At 39.9% G+C, this 22,865-nt stretch overlaps 1 protein-coding gene and 1 non-coding gene across 2 annotated transcripts in view; one reads left to right on the top strand and one right to left on the bottom strand.

Annotated features, from left to right (window-relative positions):
• nkain2 (sodium/potassium transporting ATPase interacting 2) overlaps nt 1–22,865 on the top strand; it is a 389,880-nt gene that overhangs the window by 316,404 nt on the left and 50,611 nt on the right. The window contains exon 4 of the mRNA XM_007899276.2: nt 12,341–12,541. Within this exon, the coding sequence (XP_007897467.1) occupies nt 12,341–12,541 (201 nt within the window). The remainder of the gene's footprint in view (nt 1–12,340; nt 12,542–22,865) is intronic.
• On the bottom strand, nt 21,443–21,514 carry trnat-ugu. The gene has a single exon. It is a non-coding gene; the product is annotated as a tRNA-Thr (tRNA).

Genomic DNA, 22,865 nt, shown 5'->3' with positions numbered 1-22,865 from the left:
TTAGAAGAGTGAAATTGAGCGACCAGGCAGGCAAGAAGCAACAAAATATTGCAAACTTACATAAACTGCCATTGATGAACTAAGCAAGCAGAGGAAGATGGCTAATAGACCATTTTATAGAGTGGAAGAAAATAGCAATGGAAGATGCCAATGTTACTGACTTGTTTTGTATGAAATATGGTATCTTCCTGTACCAAAGTCCCACTTTGCAAAAAGAAGATGCGTTCAAAAAAAAAATTACCATGCTGCACAGTATATTACATTCATAATCTTGCTCCAAGCTACCTTATACCATTAGTTTCTTGTTCTAATGTTAATGAAAATGGCAAAGTCATGAAGTACATTAGAGGACCTAATAACCTAGTTCACACGATAGTACTTAAGATTCTCCAGGCTGTAATTTTTTTCAGTTTACATTTATCAAATAGTAATTACCACTGACCCATTCTAGTCTTTGGTAATTGCTACTGTGTTGCCTGTTCCCTTTATGTAGATTTGACTGTTATGGAATGGTGCCAACTGAAACCATTTTGTCATTCAAAGCAGATGATTTTTCTTTGGTTTAATCACCTTGACTTGTTTGCGAGTGCTTCATGAATTTATATAAAGAAAATGATTAATCCTGTTGATCATGATTTGGGCTCCAACTTGCTTGGTTTTCATCTCTTTATTCAATGAGTTACATGCTTTATCTTTGCTGAATTAAGAGCATTTGGATCGTCACATGTCCAAAATTGTCTCTGTGTCTCTCAGGACTGTGGATTTATTTGCTACTATGCCGAAACATACTGTATCTTTGTAAACTTACAGCCAGATAAAATATATAAAGGATAGATTCATTTTAGAGAAAGGTCCTGAGATTTTCTCCCATAAAATACAGTCAATCCACTTTACAACATATTCTGTGAAGTGTCTCAACGATGTGATAAGGCTCCATCAAATTCAAGAATTGTTATAATTATGGAGAAAAATCTTAACGTTTAGCATATTATTTCTAATCTATAAAACAATAAAGCGTGCAGTACTCTCTCCTTCCCCCAACCCTGGCTTTCTGAATTGTATTCACATAATTATCACAAGTTACCTCAGTGACTCTACACACCTGTTCTTTTGGATGAAATCCAAATGCCTTAGTGGAGGGAATCCAAGATTTGTCACTGATTTATTACAGATTAGTGGGGTATTTATATCCTTTCCATCCATTACTTCTTAGATTCTATTGATCGTATTATTTTGGTCAGTTCAGAAAAAGTCTTGTAGCTTCGTGTTTAGAGCACTTGCCTCGCAAGGGGTTTGATTCCTGGCAGGTTGAAAAGTTTGGGCAAGTTTCCTTACTCCACATGCCTTTGTTTACCTAGCAATAAGTAGCAACCCAGTTGTTAGTCGATTGGCAGATCGCTTTTCTGAGGGTAAAAATCCCTTTTAAAAAAAATTTGGTCACTCAATCCACAATTGTTTGTGGCACGCAACTGGCTGCTGCGTTTCGCCCACAAAATATACAGTCAATTCACTTTACAGTATATGTTGTGAAGCGCTTTGAGATGTCTAGAAGACGTGATAAGGTGCTATATCAAGAAATGCAAGGATTATTATATGCCTGCTAGACTCTAAGGGTTAAGACTTATGGTTCAGTGTTGTTTCCTGGAGAAAACCCTATTGATATTACATACACTTTTCCAAGTGGCTGAGCAGCAGTTCAGTGCTTTAAGATGCTCTTTGTGTTACGTTCAATTCTGAAGTTGTGTTACATACAATACATTACAATCACATCACTTTACAGTATATCCCTGTGAAGCATGTTGAGATGTCTCAATAATGTGATAATGCATATTATCAAGTGCAAGGAATATTATTATTGTTTAAATTAAGTCCTAATTTTCGAATGGTTCAGAAAGCAAACCTTGAGAGTTTAAAGAAACCGATTACAGACTGTTAAAATTGGCTTGAATTCTGGAAGGATTTTTCAGCAGCTCAGCTATCACTTTGTGAAGGCATTAAAACACTTCTACAAATGTAGCAAATCTTGATTTTCAAGTATGAACAGCGATCTCAAAAGCTGGAATTGGATCTTTCAGTCTATTTAGGTTTCAATATGGTTTCAATGGATGAAATAGTTACATTTTACTTATTCTGCAAAAAACTTAGATCAAAGCCAAATGAAACAGATGCCTGTTAGTCGGGACATTGATTTATTCATATAGGCTGAGCACATGGTTATAATGTAGTGGATTACGTTGATAAACTCAATCCCCACTTTAAAATGAGGGTGTGTAAAACATGGACAGCAGTCAACCCTCCTGGGTCATCAGGTCTCCAGTGTCATCACTTCCTGGGTTCTGTACAGAGGAAGCATCATGAATGTCAATTTCTCTATGCAAAGAGCATATGTGCAGCACATAGGAAGTGACATAGGAATGGTGCTTCCTGTACAGAGTGCACAGGAAGCCAGCCAGCCAGAGGTGTACTGCAATTCTGTTAAATCATGAATCCATGGAATCCATACACCACACCATAAGCAAATTCCCACTATACTAAAGCACGTTACAGTGCAGTCAATCTGTATATATTACCCATCATCTACAGTCTGCTCCAGCTCTACTCCTCTGCCTTTATCTGATTCTCCTCCATTGTTCGCTCCTGACTACTTCCCCTCCCCTGCACTTCTGCTCCACCATTTGTGACTAAGACTTCAAATACCATACATCTGAAACTTTCTTTCAAAACAAATTTGACTGCTACCTTTCTCTATGCCTTCACAATGCATTTAAAGACATACATGTTTGGCTATGCCTTTGATTAATGGCTTTAAATCCTCTTTTATCACTACTCAAAACTCACAACATGTTTCAAATACTTTGGGACATTATTTGAAGTGAAGGTTATATATGTAAGTTATTGTAGTTGTACTTCAATAATAATTGGTTAAAAGAACAGTATTTTACTCAACAGGAGTATTCCCCTTCACATATTTCTATTGTATAGGTTAAATGCTGTCTTGAGGCATTAGGTCAAATCTTTGTGTATGGTTTTTCCAGTAAAGAGGGCAGAAGAGATGCATTAGTTCATTGCAATTTCCAATCTAAATAGCTATTCATTGGATTTGTGCACCACATTAATCCATTACACAAGAACAATTTTGAGATTGCCATGTCTCAGTATTAAGTACATAGACCATAACAAAATATACCATTACCCAAATTCCAGAGTTTACTGAAAGGCCTCAATTTTCCTTAGAAAGTGGGGACATCAAAATATATATATGCATGATACATATCACAATTTTGTTTTGAGATCCCAGGCTTCTACATTACGCTTGTATACAAAATTGCAAACTTCCTCTAACTAATGCCAAAAACATGGCACAACTAGTTTTCCAAGGAGCATGTATTATGGCTGAAATTCTGTATCTCACTCCTGAACACAGGTCCTAATACTTTATAAGAGGATTAGCAACATCCAGAATCCATCTGGTTAGAGATAAGAAATAAGAAAGGAGTGGTTACACTGATAGGGGTTTACTATAGACTATATATACTGTAGACTATAGGGTTTACTTTAGACCACCAGACAGCGGGAAGGAGATAGAGGAGCAGATCTGCAACCAGATCGCGGATAGATGTAAGGCGAACAGAATTGTGATAATGGGGGATTTCAATTATCCCAATATAGACTGGCAAAATAGCAGCGCTAAGGAGAGGCAGGAGAAAGATTCATAGACTGTGTAAAGGAAATAAATTTTCACCAGACATACACAGAATGGTGGAATGGGCTGACATGTGGCAGATGGATTTCAATGTGGAGAAGTGTGAGGTGATACACATAGGTAGGAAGAATGATAGGAGGCAATATAGACTTGGTAGCTCAATCTTAAGGGGGGTGAATGTACAGAGAGATCTGGGTGTTCAAGTAAGCGAATCATTAAACAACAACAACAACAACAACAACAAGATTCCATTTATAGAGCACCTTTCACGTCGGGAGGACATCCCAAGGTGCTGGACAGTTGGGTCAGAACCCGAGCAGGGGGGAAATGGTCAGGGTGAGGGGAGGGAAGGGAGGGAGTGAGGAGTGGGTAGAGAGTCGAGAGGGGAGCTAAAGGCACGGTCAAAGAGAAAGGTCTCGAGACCGGACTTGAAGGAGGAAAGGGAGGAGGCGGCGAAGACACTGGGGGTTGGAGTTCCAGAGCCTAGGGGCTGAGAGGCTGAAGGCCCGGCCACCGATGGTAGGGCGGTTGGGGCGGGGGATGTGGAGCAGACCGGAGCCAGAGGAACGGAGGGTCCGGGCAGGTAGGTAGGGGGATAGTAGGTCGGAGAGTTAGGAGGGAGCGAGGCCGTGAATGGCCGTGTAGGTAAGGATGAGGATCTTGAATTCGATCCTCTGGGGGATGGGAAGCCAGTGGAGGCGAGCGAGGGTGGGAGTGATGTGGTCCCGAAGCCTGTGCGGGACAGTACATGAGCTGCAGAGTTCTGAATGACCTGCAGCTTGTGGAGGGAGGTGTCGGGAAGGCCGGCGAGGAGAGAGTTCCCATAGTCCAGTCTTGAGGTGATAAAGGCGTGGACCAGAGTTTCAGCAGCGTGAGGGGTGAGGTAGTGCCGTAGTCTGGCGATATTCCGGAGGTGATGGAAGGCGGTGCCAGTTGTAGCGCGGATATGAGGGAGAAAGGACAGCTCAGGGTCGAACAGAACCCCAAGGTTCCTGACTGGCTTTGAGAGGTGGAGACCGCAGCCTTGGATGCTGATGCTGTCAGCGCCTGAGGTGCGGAGGCGCTGACGCGAGCCAATCAGGAGGGCCTCAGTTTTACGCACATTGAGCTGAAGAAAGTTGTCTCTCATCCAAGACTCGATGTCGGACAGGTAGCTGTCAGGACATCGGTGGTCGTGGAGTTGAGGGTAGAGGAGGAAAGGTAGAGTTGGGTGTCATCCGCATACATGTGGAAGTTAACCCCATGTCTGCGGATGATGTCACCAAGGGGGAGCATATAGAGGGTGAAGAGGAGGGGACCGAGGACAGAGCCCTGAGGGACACCGCACGAGACAGTGCGGGGGCTGGAGGAAATGCCATTCGTGGAAACAAAGTGAAGACGGTGGGAGAGGTACGACCTAAACCACTCAAGGACAGGGCCTTGAAGGTTGAGGTGGGAGGACAAGCGGTGGGGGAGGATAGCGTGGTCGACCGTATCGAATGCTGCCGATAGGTCGAGGAGGGCGAGGAGTCAAAGGGAGCCCTGGTCACAGATGGTCAGGATGTCATTGGTGACCTTGACCAGGGCAGTTTCTCTGCTATGGGCAGCACGGAAACCCGGCTGAAGGGGTTCGAATAATGAATGAGTGGAGAGGAAAGAGCGCAGCTGGGAGGCGACAACTCGTTCCAGGACCTTGGACAGGAAGGGGAGGTTGGAGATGGGCCGGTAGCTTAAAGGTAGCAGGGCAGGTAGATAAGGTAGTAAAAAAGGCATTTGGTGTACTGAGCTTTATTAGTAGGGCATAGAGTATAAGAGTAGGGAGGTTATGGTTAATCTATACAAAACATTAGTTAGGCCTCAGCTGGAGTACTGCGTCCAGTTCTGGGCATCTTACTTCAGGAAGGACATTAAGGCACTGGAAAGGGTGCAGACGAGATTCACGAGAATGATACCAGGAATGGGAAACCTTAGCTATGAGGACAGGCTGGAGAAGTTAGGACTTTTCCCATTAGAGCAGAGAAGGTTACGCGGGGACCTGATAGAGGTCTTCATGATCATGAAAGGTTTCAACAGGCTAGATAGGGAAAAGCTGTTTCCGCTGGTAGGTGTGTCTGTGACCCGTGGTCACAGTCTTAAGATATCTACCAAAAGAAGCAGAGGGGAGGTTAGAAGAAATGTTTTCACTCAGCGAGTTGTTCGAATTTGGAATGATCTGCCTGAAAGGGTAGTGAAGTCCGATTCGATAACAGCTTTTAAGAGAGAACTGGATAGGTCTCTGGGGAAAACGGTTTTGCAGGGTTATGGGGAGGAAGCTGGTGATTGAGGTGAGTGAAAGTGACTTGCTCTGTCAAAGAGCCGGCACAGACTCGATGGGCCGAATGGCCTCCTTCTGTGCAGTAACATTCTATGAATCAATGAATCTACGGAATAGGTTCTGTTAAAAAAATACAAAATCTATCTATGAATAATAATAATAATAAATGAACATGAATTGCACCATTCCCGTAAAAAAAATCTTTGTTTAGTTGAGCCCTGTAAGAATTAGCAACACACTGTTTCAAATGGTTCATGGTTGGAGGAACTGGCTGGTGTAGTAGATTAGCATATTGTCTCTTCTGGGATTTGAGTTCCAATCCAACCCAGGTGCATGGAATTAAAGGCTCCTTTCTGGTTACTGCTGAAGCCCGAGGCAAAATGAAGTTTAACGCAGTCTTAGCCTAGTTCACGATTGGTTCAGGCCCCAAGCACAGTACTGACTGTAGTTTGGCACCAAGTATCTGGTGTTGCTCATAAGGATGGTTGCCATGGAAAAAATAAATATCACTTTTATTTCAGACAGACAAAACAAACAAAACAAAACTTTTCTAAACTTTGTGTTAAGAAAACCATTCGGACAGGGTAGAAGGAGTTTTACTTAGCATCTGTCTGTCCATACATACTTTAGGATTAAACTTTCCGACCTCTGAACCAGTCATTTGGAGAATCTTAACAAAAACTAGCTTCAATAACAGAGGCAATACACTCTTCAATGCAGTATGGTGTTAGTAATGTACTCTATGACTCACTTCTCTCTTTCCTTTTTGGAATTTGTTTGCAACCTTTACGCTTCCTCCCCTTTTTCAATGTCTTCCTCTTTACAGGTGTAGGAATTCTGGTGTTTTTCACAGGTGAAAGTGCCCTATTAAAACCTTTATTTCAGGATTTTCACTAGTGCTATGAACACTGGCATATCCCTGACTCCACAGGATAGAACGACCCACATATTTGAGGAGTATGCCTTGTTATTCCTTGATACTAACTGTTGCCTCATTTTAGATTTTCATTAATAGTAGCACGAAGTGAAGAATGTGTTTTAACAGAAGAAAACTATAATGTGCATGGCCGAAAATGTTCATCAAACAACTTTGTTGTCATTAAAAACTGATATAAGTTTGTTGATGTTTCATTTAAGCTTCCTTTTAGTGATGCCGTTTGAAGACTCCATCTAACAATGGGCCACTTGAAATCTGAGTTACCCAGAAATAGACAAACATGAAAGTGTGCTCTAACCAATATGCATGAGTGGCACAAATGTCTCTGTGTTGCACTATTTGAATTGATTTGGGAGCAAACTTTGTTTAGTTTGTTTTGTCTGTCTGAAATAATGTAGCCACTTCAGTTGATTGCTTGAATTTACAATGTAATTATGAACAAAACATTCAGATATAAGTTGCAATTTTGTTTTGCTGCAGAATAACAAAATTGAGTCATTTTATTCCATCTGTGGATGAGGATGGAAAAACACAAATCATCCCACTTTCCGGGACATGCAAGAGATTCTAGTAATGGTAGACTGAATTGAGTATCAAGGAAGCAGTTGGACCACTAATCCATAGTTGTTTATTCCTCTTCTTGCACAATGCATTAATAGCTGAAGCATTGGAAAGTGGCCAGAGAGATAGTTTGTTTGCCAGAAAATGTACCAATATGCTATTAACAATTTTCCAAAGAACCAAAGGAGACCAGCTGAATAACAAAGCCATACCTGTGGGAACTTCAACTTATGCTTCTGTTGGATTCCTTATGTATGTGTATCTGGGTATGTGGTGTGTGTGTGGTGGGGGGGGAATAAAACATTTGAATTGATTTCCATTCAATGTGTGAATCATAGACTGAGAGAATTTATTTTCTAATCTCCCGTTTATGCTTGTTGTGCCACTACTGCTAGTTACAATTTTATGAGTCATTGTAGAATGATAAATAATATCCCAGAATAAATGTTACTCCATGGTGCAATTTTGTGGATCTCCAGATGGAAATCAATGTGAAAGTGGACGACTTGTCATTCTTTCAGGAAGCTATGCCATCTGCATGTACGTCAGAACTGTGTGCTGTTTGTGGACAAAAGGCTAAGAGCCGTGCAACTATATTGTAAAACAGTTGCAATATTCCTGAACAAACAATACAAATTTTTGCAAAGTCCTTTCTGGCTCTTCTGGTGGACATTTAGGTTCCCATATTACTTGGATAAAAACGCGAGTTTCTCCAGTGTCCCGAACAACAATCCTACAGATTAATAGATCATTCATCTCATGGCTCTATGTCACCTCATGCCTTTTCACCAACAAAATATACAGTCAATTCACTTTACAGTATATTCTGTGAAGAGCTTTGAGACGTCCCGAAGACATGATAAGGCGTTACATCAAATGCAAGGATTATTATTATATGTGAGAACTCGTAGTGTGGAAATTGCAGTACGGCCACATTTTAACATGGTATTGAGGGGTAAAACCACAACCAGCATTATAATGAGGCATGTTTGCCAGTCAGTGCTTCTACATTCACTGTGCATGTGCTCATGGCAGCAGCTAGTGAGAACAAAGATGGTTTCACCAGTATCTTTGCTAGATATCAGGGCCTGACATTTGAGTAAAATGTTGCTGTTCTGTTGGTTCTTGGTTCTGTTAATCTGTGACTAAACTGTTTGGGATAAGGTAAGCAAGTTGTGACCCTCCAGGTAGAGAGTGTAAGCTCCATACCAGACAAATGAAAATTTCTATATATATGAGGAACTCTCAGTAGTTTGATGCAGATGCTTTCTGCATGCATCAGATATAAGATGCCTAAATTAAAAATTATAATAGACCACTAAGAATACCCACTTCATCTTCCTTTGTTTCCAAATATCACATTGAAGTCTAACTTTTAGAATTTTTCATTATCAGAAATAATGTATTATTCGTTTGATAGCAAATTAAATTTTCTGAGTGTCTGATAACAGTCAGGTGCATGAATTATTTATATTTAAGTGGTACTAAAAAGATTAACGGTGCTCAAGGTAGATAAGTCACCCGGTCCGGACTGGATGCATCCTAGGTTACTGAGGGAAGTAAGGGTTGAAATAGTGGTGGCTCTTGTCACAATCTTTCAATCCTCCTTGGATATCGGGGTGGTGCCAGAGGACTAGAGGGATGCAAATGTTTCTCCCCTATACAAAAAGGGGCAAAAGGATAGATCCTAGAACTACAGGCCATTCAGTCTAACGTCAGTAGTGGGGAAAATTTCTGGAGACGATAATCCGGGACAAAATTAATTTTCACTTAGAAAAATATGGGTTAATAAAGGACAGCCAACACGGATTTGTTAATGGCAAATCATGTCTAACAAACCTCGTAAGAGTGTTTTTGATGAAGTAACAGAGAAGGTGGATGAACGTAGTGCAGTTGATGTAGTTTATATGGATTTTCAAAAGGCATTTAACAAAGTGTCACATAATAGACTTGTCAGAAAAATTCAAGCCCACGGTACTAAAGGGACAGTGGCAGCATGGAAAAATAACTCGCTGGGGGACAAAAAGCAGAGAGTAGTGGTGAACAGTTGTTTCTTTGACTGTAGGGAAGTGTACAGTGGTGTCCCCCAGAGGTCGGTCGGTATTAGGACCACTGCTCTTTTTAATCTTATATAAATGACCTGTACTTGGCTGGAGTCCTGTAGCTCAGTGGTTAGAGCACTCGCTTTGCAAGCGAGAGACCTGAGTTCAATTCCAGGCAGGGCAAAACCTTGGGCAAGTTTCCTTACTCCACACGCCTAATAATAATCCCTCCAAAACAATAATAAATTGGTCATTTTCAATCTACGACTGTTTGTGGGACATTGCTGTGCGCAATTGGCTGCCGCGTTCGCCCACAAAATACTGTCAATTCACTTTACAGTGTGTTCTGTGAAGTGCTTTGGGACGTCCTCCTGACATGAAAAGCGCTTTATCAAATGCAAGGATTATTATTATTATTATAGGGAGTACAATTTCCAAGTTTTCAGATGATACAAAGCTAGGAAAAGTATAAATGATGAAGAAATTATAGCAGACTGCAAGAGGACATAGACAGACTGGTGAAATGGGCAGACACATGGCAGAGGAAATTTAATAATAATAATTATAATAATGCTTGCATTTGATATAGCGCTTTTCACATCTTCTAGACATTTCAAAGCGCTTCACAGAATATACTGTAAAGTGAAATGACTGGATATTTGTCGGCGAAACGTGAAGAAATGTAAAGTGACGCATTTTGGGAGGAAGAATGAGGCGAGGCAATAGAAGTTAGATGGTACAATCTTAAAGGAGGTGCAAGAACAGAGAAACCTGGGGGTCCACGTAAGCAAATCTTTGAAGGTGGCAGGACAGGTAGATAAAGCTGTTAAAAAGCATACAGTATACTAGGCTTTATAAATAGGGGCATAGAATACAAAAGTAAGGAGGTTATGATGAACCTTTATGAAACACTGGTTAGGCCTCAGCTACAGACTGTGTTCAGTTCTGGGCACCACACTTTAGGAACGATGTCAAGGCCTTGGAGAGGGTGCAAAAGAGATTTGCCAGGATGGAACCAGGAATGAGGGACTTCAGTTTGCAGAGCGGCTAGAGAAGTTGGGATTATTCTCCTTGGAGCAGAGAAGGTTAAGGGGAGATTTAATAGAGGTGCTCAAAATTATGAGGGTGAACAGGGAGAACCTTTCTCCACTGGCAGTTGGTCGGTAACCACAGGACACAGATTTAAAATAATTGTCAAAAGAACCACAGTGGAGGTGAGGAAAAACTTTTCACACAGCGAGTTGTTCAGATTCTGGAATGCTTTGCCTGAAAGGGTGGTGGAAGATGATTCGATAACAACTTTCAAGAGACAAGTAGATAGATATTTGGGGGTGACAAATTTGCAGGGCTATGGGGGGGATCGCAGGGGAATGGAATTAATTTGGACAGCTCTTTCAAAGAGCCAGCACGGACACAACGGGCTGAATGGCCTCCTGTGTGGTATAATTCTATGATTCTATTCTTTGAAGAGTTGTCTGCAAGCAAAGAATGTGCTTTTGACAAATGCATAACTGGCAGAGCACACCTGAATTATATATTTAAAAAATGGCATATGATTTTCAGCAGCAAAGCATATTTGTTCCTGCACTATTCTGCATAATTTAGTACTTTAGATCAGAGGTTGAGGTTCAACACCAGAAATCAGAGAATTATAGCTACAATAAAAAGAAAGTCGTATTGAGACGTATAACTTAAAGATACCAAATGAATTATGTTCCCATTTGTCTTGTGTTGTTTATTTAACTTATTTCATTTTTATCCAAAAATATACGTTATGTTACTTTATCACAAGCTTCTTCATTTCTCTTCTTTTAATTTAAAATAATGCATCTTTCTTTTAAATATGGGTAACATTTCATAGTGTATTTTTAGATAAAGTTAAAGCAAGCTCCTCTTCATGATTTTGAGTTCCTAGTCTAGACTCCAATGCCTTCCTATGCATGCTCTCCTGGATTGTCGGAGGTGCCATTTTTTAGATGAGTTCGAGGTCCCGTCTGCCTGTTCCGGTGGATGCTTTAAAGATCAAATGGCACTAATTCAAAAAGAGAAGGGTATTTCTCCCAGCGTGTTGGTCAACAACCCCAGATAAAAATTGTTGATTCACTTCGTGGCTGTTTGTGGGACATTGTGTATTTTGCAGACAAACAGGGGCACAGCTGTCACTACATTTTACAGTAAATCCTCAGAAACATTTTGAGATGTCCTCCTGACGTGAAAGATGCTTTATTAAATCCAAGGATGATTATTTATTATAACACTAAATTCAGGTTAGGCTTTTAATATCCATCTTTCCATAACTATGGATATTTTCAAGCTATTCTACTCATTCCTATAACTTCTGGGAATTGAAATTCCAATTGATATGTTGACATTTAGCAATTAGCACAGAAAATCTCATTAGAGGCTTAAAAAGGAAAACAGTTCTCCCTGTTTACCCTCATAATTTTGAACACCTCTATTAAATCTCCCCTTAATCTTCTCTGCTCCAAGGAGAATAATTCAATAGAATTACAATACATTGTCCACCAGAATTTCAGCCCTCTGCTGCTCTTTGGAGTAGAAGTACATTCTGTAGAAGTTCTTTGAAACATCTCAATGACGTGGTAAGTCCTATATCAAACACAAATATTATTATAAGTGAAAAAATGTTCATCCCCAAATAAAATTCTGAAGACTTTTAAGGAAGCATAATTTACTTTTTTTTTGTGTGTTGAGAGTTCATTGATCACCATAATGTCTGATAAGATTAATTACAAATTGTGTTCTTTGTGAATCCCTCATCTTTCTTTCCTTTTCTGATATAGGATAAAGATCTGATCATGACCTTCAACATTTCTATGCATCGTTCTTGGTGGATGGAGAATGGACCAGGATGTTTGGTAACCACTATGACCAATAATCCAGATTGGGTACCGGAGGATCACCGCTATATTTATATCAGAGGGTGTCTACTAGAGTATCAATATGTAGAGGTGATGCATAGTTCCCTACAAGTCATCCTTGCAGTAAGTACCTTCATCGCCTTTTAGTGAGCTATTTTAGCGTAATGTGAATTTATAATATCATGTTATTACATAGAAAATCCCACCGACATCAGTAACATTGGACCTGGGACCAAAGGTTCCCATCCAGGAGGTGATGTCTAACATTCTGTCAGGACAGCTGTGGTCCTGGAGTCAAGGGTGGAGGCAGAGAGATAAGAGTTGGGTGTCATCCACATACATGTGGAAGTTGACCCCATGTCTGCGGATAAATCTCAAAGAATAGGGTGCCCAAGAAACAGAAAATGAAATCTTACCAACACGTGAGCTGCATAGCAACAACAACAGCAACTTGGATTTATATAGCACCCTCCACGCCGGACGGCGTCTCAGAGCATTTCACAGTAACGGATCCCGGGGCCGAGCCAGGGGGAGGGGGAGGAAGGTGACCAAAGGCGCGGTCGAAAAGAAAGGTCTTCAGCAGAGACCTGAAAATAGGAAGAGAGGGAGTGAGGAGAAGGGAGTGAGGAAGGGAGTGAGGAGGGCAACCATTATCACATTGCGTTATGTAACAACTGATCAGTAGCCATGATGATGTGTTAAATATATAGTCAAAATCAAAACTTAAATTATTTAAGATATTATCTCCAGTTTATGTCTCTTGCACAATTGGTGTAGATAAGTCCAATATAAGTATCTGTGTAAAATTCCTGAGACATTTATCAGTATTACAAAACTGTTTATATTACTTTCAGTCCAAATCCATAAAATGAACTTGAAAATGTTTGATAAAAGGATGGTGGTTTGTCACTCAATTACCTTTCTGGGGACAGAGAAAAATTACAAGATAGGGAGTCAATAGTTTTTTTATAATAAGATAGAACCTATGGGGGTCCAGTATGAGTGACCATTCATTCATAGACAAAATGTCCTTTAAATCATGATATTACTTCTTATGTAGACGGGATAAACCCACTTGCCACTATGTTTGAAGATACTCCAAGTTTTTCAGTGAAAATAATGATATATTTGATATATTTGAAACAAAAACAGAAGTCGCTGGGAGCACTCAGCAGGTCGGGCAGCATCTATGGAAAAAGGAAAGTATACATATTTGAATGCTGTTAATTTATACTCTGCTCCTGGGATTTCGCTTTGTGATTTATAGCAAACTAGGGGGAAAAAGAGCATAGGTCAGCAGTTTGAATATATAAGTCAACAGTTTCTGAAAATACTCTCCACAATAACATTGTTTAAAAAAAAGTTAACAATTCAATTTATTTCCAACACCTTTCACTATGAAAATCTATTTTATGCCATATTGTATATACATCAGCAAATTATCTTGCAACTGTGAGACAGCTTTAATCATACACAGGGGCATCCCTATGATTTGGAACCTGGGTATTTTCTTCCTGATATGTAGTTATTACACATAACTTTTTTTTTGACGGGTGTGGAGGGGGAAAGATTGAATTACGCGTTTCCACCAATCTGATGAACTCATACAAGTTCTAATTGGATCCTTTCCGAGAATTCCAATACCAGCCCATTAATGTTGTTTAGTTTTGCAACGCTGCATTTTGCTCGTGCTTTAAATATTTAGTAAGTTTGATTCAAGAGCTGCTCAATGGAAAACTACAGAGAGGGCTTGATTTTATGGAAAAAGTGGTTTTATGGAAATAAGGATCCATCCAGGCTAAAGGGATTGTAATCTCGAGCCCTACCAGTCGCTTCACTGATATTCTCTTGGTATGAATACCCTTATGATAACTCGAACCATTGGCATCAAAGTTAAATGTGGATTTTTTTATTATATGTACACACACACTTAAGAATTTGCCTCGTGGATTTCTATCATCTGTTACTGTACACTCACTCTAAACTTACAGTGTGGGAGAAAAAATTGTGATCTATGATGTGTTAACTGGCACATAATTTTAAAAAATGCAACCAACAAGATCAGGCCATAAGTAGACATTGAAAGGTTTATGGTTTTGGCCATCCTCCACTCTTATCAAATGGTTCAGCCTAAATCCCTCAGTTTCACACATTGGAGTTCATAATCTTGGCACGCTGGTTAACTAGAAACTTGCGGCATCAGCCTGATGTCACAGAATTTACCCATTTGGGCTTCCTGTGTGCCAGCCAGTGTTCTGAATTGCTGATGAGGCTGACTGTGCACAGTTTGGATTTTGGGGAAAGTAAATATTAGGGCCCAAACCCCAACCATGGTATAAACTGTATTCTAATCAAACTCATTACGATCAGGTTGAACTGTATTTCCTGGTGTTTGCCCTACAATTGGCCTTCACAACACTGAACCGCTTTTCCTGCTGCCTTGAAAAGTACTTATGTTGCTGCCCTATCAACTAGAAGTGTACATGGTATTCCAAGTCCAGCTGGACTACAGCATTGTACACCTTGAGCATTATGTTTGCCTTGATTAATGCTGCCACACAGTGTTTCAACTTGATAAGCAAAGAGATCAAAGACTCTTTGATATTGTTCAGTTTCTCTCTTGGCAAGTTCTATCCTATCCATTGAGTGTATGTACTTTTCATTTGTACTTCTTTAAATGCAGTACGTTGCATTTTTCTGCATTGAAATTCATTTCCCAGTGATCAACGCAGGTGTATTCCCTGTCAAGCTCTTTTACAAATTTAGTGACCGTTCTTCTATTTATTACAATTAATGCAGTTTACATAACAAAAAAAGTCTAAAATTAATTTGATTTGGTTGGTGAGGTGCGAAGAGGAGAGAATCCCTCCTGTTGCTTGTTTTAATGTTACTCGGAGACCCTCTGACTCGCGCCCTTCCTTTCCTCCTCCCTGCCTCCCTCCCTCACTCAAGACCCGTCTCACGACGTACCCCTTTGATTGCGCTTTCCCCTCCTGGTACTCTTTGGCTCACACTTTCAGCTTGAGTGCACAGGCAGCAGTGTCAGGCACTGTGAGGTGTGCTCTCGATGTGAAAGGCACTGTATAAATGTGAATTTTATTGTATTAATCCTCACTTTGCCATTTTCACACACCTCAGAGAATTTAATCAAACATAAAAAAAATGTTTTGTACATGAAAGCTTTCTCCCACATGACTAAACTCTGAAGCTTGAAGAAAACAGTGAGTGCCACCCAAAATTAATGGAATTCTAAGTTATGTAGTGACATACATTTCCCAAGTAGTCCTTAAATGAACTGTACAAGGGAGTGACTGCGAGTTGATCAAATCTTGATGATCAGATGTTGCACATAAACCAGTCAAGCATTGCTCTTGTGGTTTATCAAGTTGTGCTATTACATCACAAGGGCATTGCAGAGTTGGTTTAATTAGAATATATAGCTCCACAACACCCTGAGCTGCCAGTTCTGTCACATTTGTCCAAAGGCGACACTCAAACAAATGTGGATATGTGAATTCACACATGCACAATTTTAAAGTTGCATTCAAGAATTTTATCTTCTAGGCATAGCCCATTCCTAGTCTCTGGGGATGATGTACACAGGCCAGTGATATGTGAACTGCAGTCAGACTGAAAATAGCATCTGGCACTACCAGAGGCAGTGGGACACATCCTTTACATTGTTATTCCATTAACCTTACAGATCTGCATTCATAGAATCATAGCAATTTCAGTCTAGGAGATGGTAGCCATTCAGCCCATCGCTCCTCCACCCTAAATGCAATTCTCCAAAATATTTCCAAGAAAGTCTCTTGTCTTATCTGTAGTAGAAGAGAACCATATAGTTGGCAAGCAGTGATACTCTGGGTTTCATTATTCTCTTTTGCACTGAACATTCAATTTGAAATGACTAATACAGTACTGCTGTAAACAGTTTCTTTGATGCTAGTGGCAACATAACAGACAGAAATAGTGACTAAATTACAACAACAGCTTGCATTTATGTAGCACCCTTCACGCAGGATAGTGTCTTGAAGCACTGCAACCTAAAATGTTCTTTAAACCTAAATCCATACAGACACTTTTTTTGGAAAACTGGATTAAATAATTTTCAAATTGAGTAGTTTTTATTCCTATCTATGTGTTTCTGCAATGCATGTATTTTGAGTTGTTTCTTGGTAATGAAAGGATGTAACTTGAGCTCAATGGGAGCAATAGCTACATGAGAATTGGCATTTTACATGCTGGGTTTCCGACATAAGTGCAGAGTAAAAGCAGTCATGTAAGTAAAATATGAGCTTGGTGATTGATTGTCCATTTCCCTGATTAAAAAAAACTGCAGGAAAATTATTCAACTCTTTTAATTTCATGAAATGTTGATGTTTCTCAGGAAACAATTTAATTCTAAAAGTCAGTCTATTCTGAAAATGTCCCGCTTCATGAGTGCTGCCCATTTACAAACATACTAGCAATGTTTTTAGATGACACTGGTTATTCTGAAGCGAATTAAGAATATGTGAAAAGCTGTGACAATGTGCAGATAATAATATAATTACAGCAAGTCTCCAGAGTAGCCAGTTATTCTACTACATCAGGTTTTTAGTTAAAGGAGCAAAAGTGATTTACAAATGTACATCTCTTACATTTGTACCATGAAATAAGCTTGCTATAGATAAAATTAGCTTGATTATTGGCAGAGAAATTAAATCTGCATTGTTCACTCGGTGACCTGTATATTTAAATAGCAAATGCATTTGTTCTTTCTTAAATGTTAGCTACAGTGTGTAAAATAGAGGGCCATAAATGTTACTTCCTGTTCACCCAAAATGCTCTTGAAGAATATGACAATAATAATTCACATTAGACTGCCACATTATTTCAATTATTGAAAAATGATTTCAATATAACAAAATTGTGCCCACCAAATCTCCTTTCTTTATTAAGAGAGATTACCTAATATGGCAACCCTTTTGAATGTCCCTAATGTATTTTCCTTACGCTACCCTGCCACATCATTAGAAACATCAACCAGCTTTGGAAAAGATGGAGAGAAGTGTGACAAAACTGCCTCCCACTCTAATAATAATAATCCTTGCATTTAATGTACATCAACAACAAATTGCATTTTTATAGCACCTTTCACATTGGGAGGACATCCCAAGGCACTGGATCATGAATGGGTCAGAACATGGATGTTGGGTTTAAAGGCCCCAAAAAGTTGAAAGTTGGGTTTAAAGTTGAAAGTTAAACAAGATGCTGAGGTACTGCACTGACTCCATGAGGTGGAGTGTACATCCATGTAGATATATGCAGGAGAGCCTCTGTTATGTTGACATTCAACTGGAAAAAGCTAGCTCTCATACAGGGAGTATATAATGCCTTTCACATCACTGATACATCTCAAAGCACTTCACAGGATTTACTGTAACATGCAGTGACTATATTTTGTATTTAATGCACTGTTTAGCGACTGTATTTTGTAGATAAATCTCTACAACCATAGAAAAATGGTAGTTGGGAGAGATCCTCACTGAGGTGTACAAAATATTTAATTTCTCTCCATGCTAATTCTGCACAAAGCAGACTTGTTTCATGTTACCAATATAAGAGACTTTTGTTCGTAATTCTGGAAAATATTTCATGTTCTTTTAATAAAATAGTTCTTGATTTGTTTTCCTTGTTTAATCTGAAGAAGTAACTCACCACAAAATGTTTCTCTTTAATCATGCTTTTTTCAGCCAAATTTCTACCCCCTCCCCTTTCTCAGCCTTCCCACCTTCCCCAAGCTTAGGCTCCCAATTAGATGTGTAAAACCTTTGAGATATCCTCCTGACAATATGAATGTAAATTGCATTTTATTTGTCCATTCAGTAAGTAGGTCAGTAGGGCCAAATCTTTCTGAAAAAAAAGCCACCTTTTAATTTTCCTTCTATTTTAGCATCATCAATTTATTTTTTGGTCTGCTGGGTGTCTGCGGAAACCCATTGCCATGCTTAATAATGTCCGAACCAAACAGAGTTCCATGCATTCCACCTGTATTGCAAGTTCCCATGTATTGGATATTGCAGACCCACCTGGCTCAGGAACATGAATAGAGATCACCAAAGCAGGTTGATTCTTTGCTGACATAAATTACAATCAAAGGAGGTGAAACTTGCAACATATGACTGGTGATAATTATCACGTCACAGAATATGTCTGGCCTCATCCTCAACTTTGTCACAATAATTGCCTTCAAAGCCATCCACCCCTGCCCCTGGCCACAGAATGGAACTGTTGAGTACCAGTTTGTATGGTATAAGCAAGTGAAATACAATTTTGTTTTTCAAAATATACGCAAGCACGGACCCCTCTGTAACTCCATTTAACATTCCCCCCTTCTGATATTCCTTCTCTAACAAGTGTTCTCAGCTTCCAGTATTTGCATCAACGTACTATCCAGTTCCACACGTTAGCCTGGATACATGTGGCATTAACGTTCTTTAGGAATCTTTCATGTGGAACTTCATCAAAAGCCTTCTGAATATTCAACCAGATCACTTGGATTTCCTTTCATTTAGAGAAAGATGATTGTTATATTCCCTCATTTTTTATTTTCTTACAAAAGGAGAACCTAGCTTTTATTGATCTAACTTCTGTATCTCATTCACCCTTCTGACTTCCTAAAGGAGAGCAAGACAGTGTGGTATGGCTCAATCATTAGTGGTACTTCATGATTAGGCCAATAGACAACTTGCCTTTATATAATGCCCTTCACATATTCACATAGAGTAAGTTTCCAAGTGCTTTGCAGAGATGTAACTGGATACCGAGTCAACATTGTTGGAGTTGAGTTCTATTAGGAGACCTTTATCCCCAAGTTTAATATTGTGTGAAAATAGAAAATAGTCTTTTAACTCAGTCCTAATTTAGAAGCTGCTTTTCAAAACCAAAAAAGAACTCTGGAAAAATGGATTCCATATTATCATGGAAAACAGGGAAATTTACACAGAACGAGGCCATTTGGCCCATCGAGTTTGCACTGGCTCTCCATATCCCTTCACACCTTTATCCTTCATATGTGTGTCTAATTCCCTCTTGAAACCCACAATGGACCATGCCGCTACCACTTTATTTGACAGGACATTCCACACTGATCACAAACAATAAGCACAAACTGAGATTTTCAGATATTTGGAAATACTTCCAACAAATTTGTCTTTCTAGTATTCTCATATGCATATTAAAAAAACACTGACACACATATAAGCAATGACATGATTGATCCCCAACTCCTCCCTCCACAGGCTTCAGATCATCCAGAACTCTGCAGCCCATGTCCTCTCCTGTACTAGGCTCCGCGACCCTGTCACCCCCATCCTTGCCCAACTCCACTGGCTTCCCATCACACAGAGGATACAGTTCAAGATCCTGTTCCTCACCTTCAAAGCCCTCCATGGTCTCACTTCCCCTTACCTCTGCGACTTCATAATCCCCTACCATCCTGCTTGTTCCCTCCACTCAGCGGGTTCCGGTCTGCTTCACGGCCCCCACTTCGTTTGCCCCTCTATTGGCGGACGGACCTTCTGCCACTCTGCCCCCACCCTCTGGAACTTCATCCCAGAGTCCGTCTGCTTCACCCCCTCTCTTGCCTCCTTCAAGACCCATCTCAGGGCCCTCCTCTTCGACTGTGTTTTCGATCTCCCTGCTTCCCCCACTGCCCTCCACTCAACCTGACCTCGACCCCCAACTCGAGTCCTGTCTGTCCAGCGCCTTGGGACGTCCTCCCGATGTGAAAGACACTTTACAAATGTAATTTTGTTGTTGTTGTTGATCCACTGTTTTTTCTCTTCATTATAGTTGTAAGTATGTCACAGAAATATTTTTTCGGATTAAAAGGGGGAGAGGTAATTATTTTACAGAATGAAATAAGGGCAGTAAATTATTCAAGAGTTTATGAATGTATTTAATGGGATTAATAGTAGTTGCTTCATGCCTTGCAGCTCTTGCAGCTATTTTGATTCAAAAACAACTCACTGTGGAGAATGAATCTAAAATGATTTTCACGTGCAATGTTAATACAGTGTTCTCCCTGAAGATTAGGACACAAGATTGACCCATTTGAACACATCTTCCAGAATTCCTACACATTACAGCAGCATCAAGTGTTTCCTTATCCTGGTCTCCCCAACCCTCATAGGAACCTATTCCAGTCATTAATTGGTGTCTGTTCTGAAACTGCCCTTTGCTACCCTAACAATGTGTAGTTCTTGTTCTTCTGCCCTGGCATATCTGAAAGTATTGTTTGGGGTTACTTCCTCAAGCCCATTTAAATTCTTATATACTTCTGTAAGATTCTCTTTGAGACATTTCTTTTCAAGGCTGAACAGTCTACAAACTACATAGCCACGACTATACTTTACAGTAAATCCTGTGAAGCATTTGGAAACGTCCTCCCGACGTGAAAGGTGTTATATCAAATGCAAGGATTATGTTATTAATATTTAAGAGCTCTAACTTGTCTTATCATTGCTCATTAAGTTTGTAATGATTCAGCTGATATTTTACTGCTGTGTTAGCTCTTTTAATGAAAAATGGCACCAGTGTGATTGCATAGAATCAGATTCTTGGGGATGTAGAGACACAACATTCTGGATTATGGTGAGGCCATTGTTTTCAGTTGACTATGGATCAGCCGTTCCCGATGAGGGAAATGGACATCAAGCTGTCTGAAATGATCCATTTTCTTGCTGATGCTAATAATAACACACTTGTAATACACTTTCCCACATATTTACACAGCTATAATTTAATAATAATAATCCTTGCATTTGATATAGCGCTTTTCACATCTTCTAGACGTCTCAAAGCGCTTCACAGAATATGCTGCAAAGTGAATTGACTGTATATTTGTGGGCAAAACGCGGCAGCCAATTGCGCACAGCAGTGTCCCACAAACAGTCGTGGATTGAAAATGACCATTTGTTTTGTTTTTTTAGAGGAGTTATTATTAGGTGTGTGCAGTAAGGAAACTTGCCCAAGGTTTCGCCCTGCTTGGAATTGAACCCAGGTGTCTCGCTTACAAGGCGAGTGCTCTAACCACTGAGCTACAGGACTCCACTGCATGCTGAAGTCAGCTGTTTCATTTACCATTTTGCCTCAAGACACGATTAAATTACTTTATGGTTCTTACAGTACTGACACAAGGAGGGAAGGGATACCCATGCTGAAAATCACATGGTAAAATTGAAGTTTATTGCACGCAAAATCAATCTGACTAAGCCCACTTAAGCACCAAACCAGGATAGTGTACTTCACATTTTAGTTATTAGCATTACTATGGAGCAGATACTCACTGGAATATGCATTTTCTAGAGAGAAAGTAAGAACTTGGATTTTATAGAATCTTATCACATTGAATTATCTCAAAACACTTAACAAGTAAGTACTATAGTAACTGTTTTGTAGGTACCTCATCACACAAACTGCCGGTAAATTGCGTCAGAACAGTGCTCACTCACGAACAACAAATTGCATTTGTATAACATAAGAACATAAGAAATGCTAGACAAAAAAGACCAATGTCCATCTAGTTCACCTTCCATCTTCCTGACGGTCGCATGCACATATTCCCCAAACTACCTATGTACTATGTCCCATAATGTTATTTCCTAAAAGAAAACTAGAATCAACACTTCCTGCTTCAACCGTCTCCCTAGGGAGCCTGTTCCACAGGTTCACTGTTCGCTCACGGAAATGGTGTTTGCACAGATTAGTTCTGAATTTAGCCCCCCTTCAATCGCAGGCCATGTCCTCTTGTTTTACTATTCTGGACAAGTTGAAACAGCCTGTCATGATCTATATATATGTAATCTTGTTGTTGTTGTTGTATATTATCTTGCCCCTTTAGAATCTTAAAGACAGCAATCATGTTACCTCTAATCTTTTCTTTTCCAGTGTGAACATGCCCAATTTACTTATTCACTCCTCATAGTCCAGTCCTTCCATTCCCTCAATCATTTTGGTTGCCCTCCTCTGTATCTTCTTAATTTCTACAATACCCTTTTTGTACTGCAGCAACCAGAACTGTACTAAGTATGGTCTCACCAATGATTTATACAGTGGCAGGATTATCCCACTATTTCAGCTTGCTATTGATTTTTTGATACATTCTGGTTTGCTTTACTTACTGACAGAGCATTGTTGGGAAAGCTTCAATTTATTGTCAATCAGGACCCCCAGGTCCTTTTCATTTTCCATACATATTATTTTCCTTCTGTTCAAATAATATAGGATATTTTGTCCCCTTTACATTTCTCCACATTGAATTTCGTCTGGCACCGAACTGCCCAATTCCCAAGTTTGCTCAAATTCTTCTGCAACCTATCTAGTTCAGCTGCGCAATCTAACACCTTCAATAGCTTGGTGTCATCTGCAAACTTAGCCACTGTGCTTTTGCGACTCCTAG

Source organism: Callorhinchus milii, unplaced genomic scaffold (assembly GCF_018977255.1).
Source record: "Callorhinchus milii isolate IMCB2004 unplaced genomic scaffold, IMCB_Cmil_1.0 Scaffold3, whole genome shotgun sequence".
NCBI lineage: Eukaryota > Metazoa > Chordata > Chondrichthyes > Chimaeriformes > Callorhinchidae > Callorhinchus > Callorhinchus milii.
The sequence above is the reverse complement of the archived record's forward strand: the minus strand, read 5'-3'. Positions and strand labels throughout refer to the sequence as shown.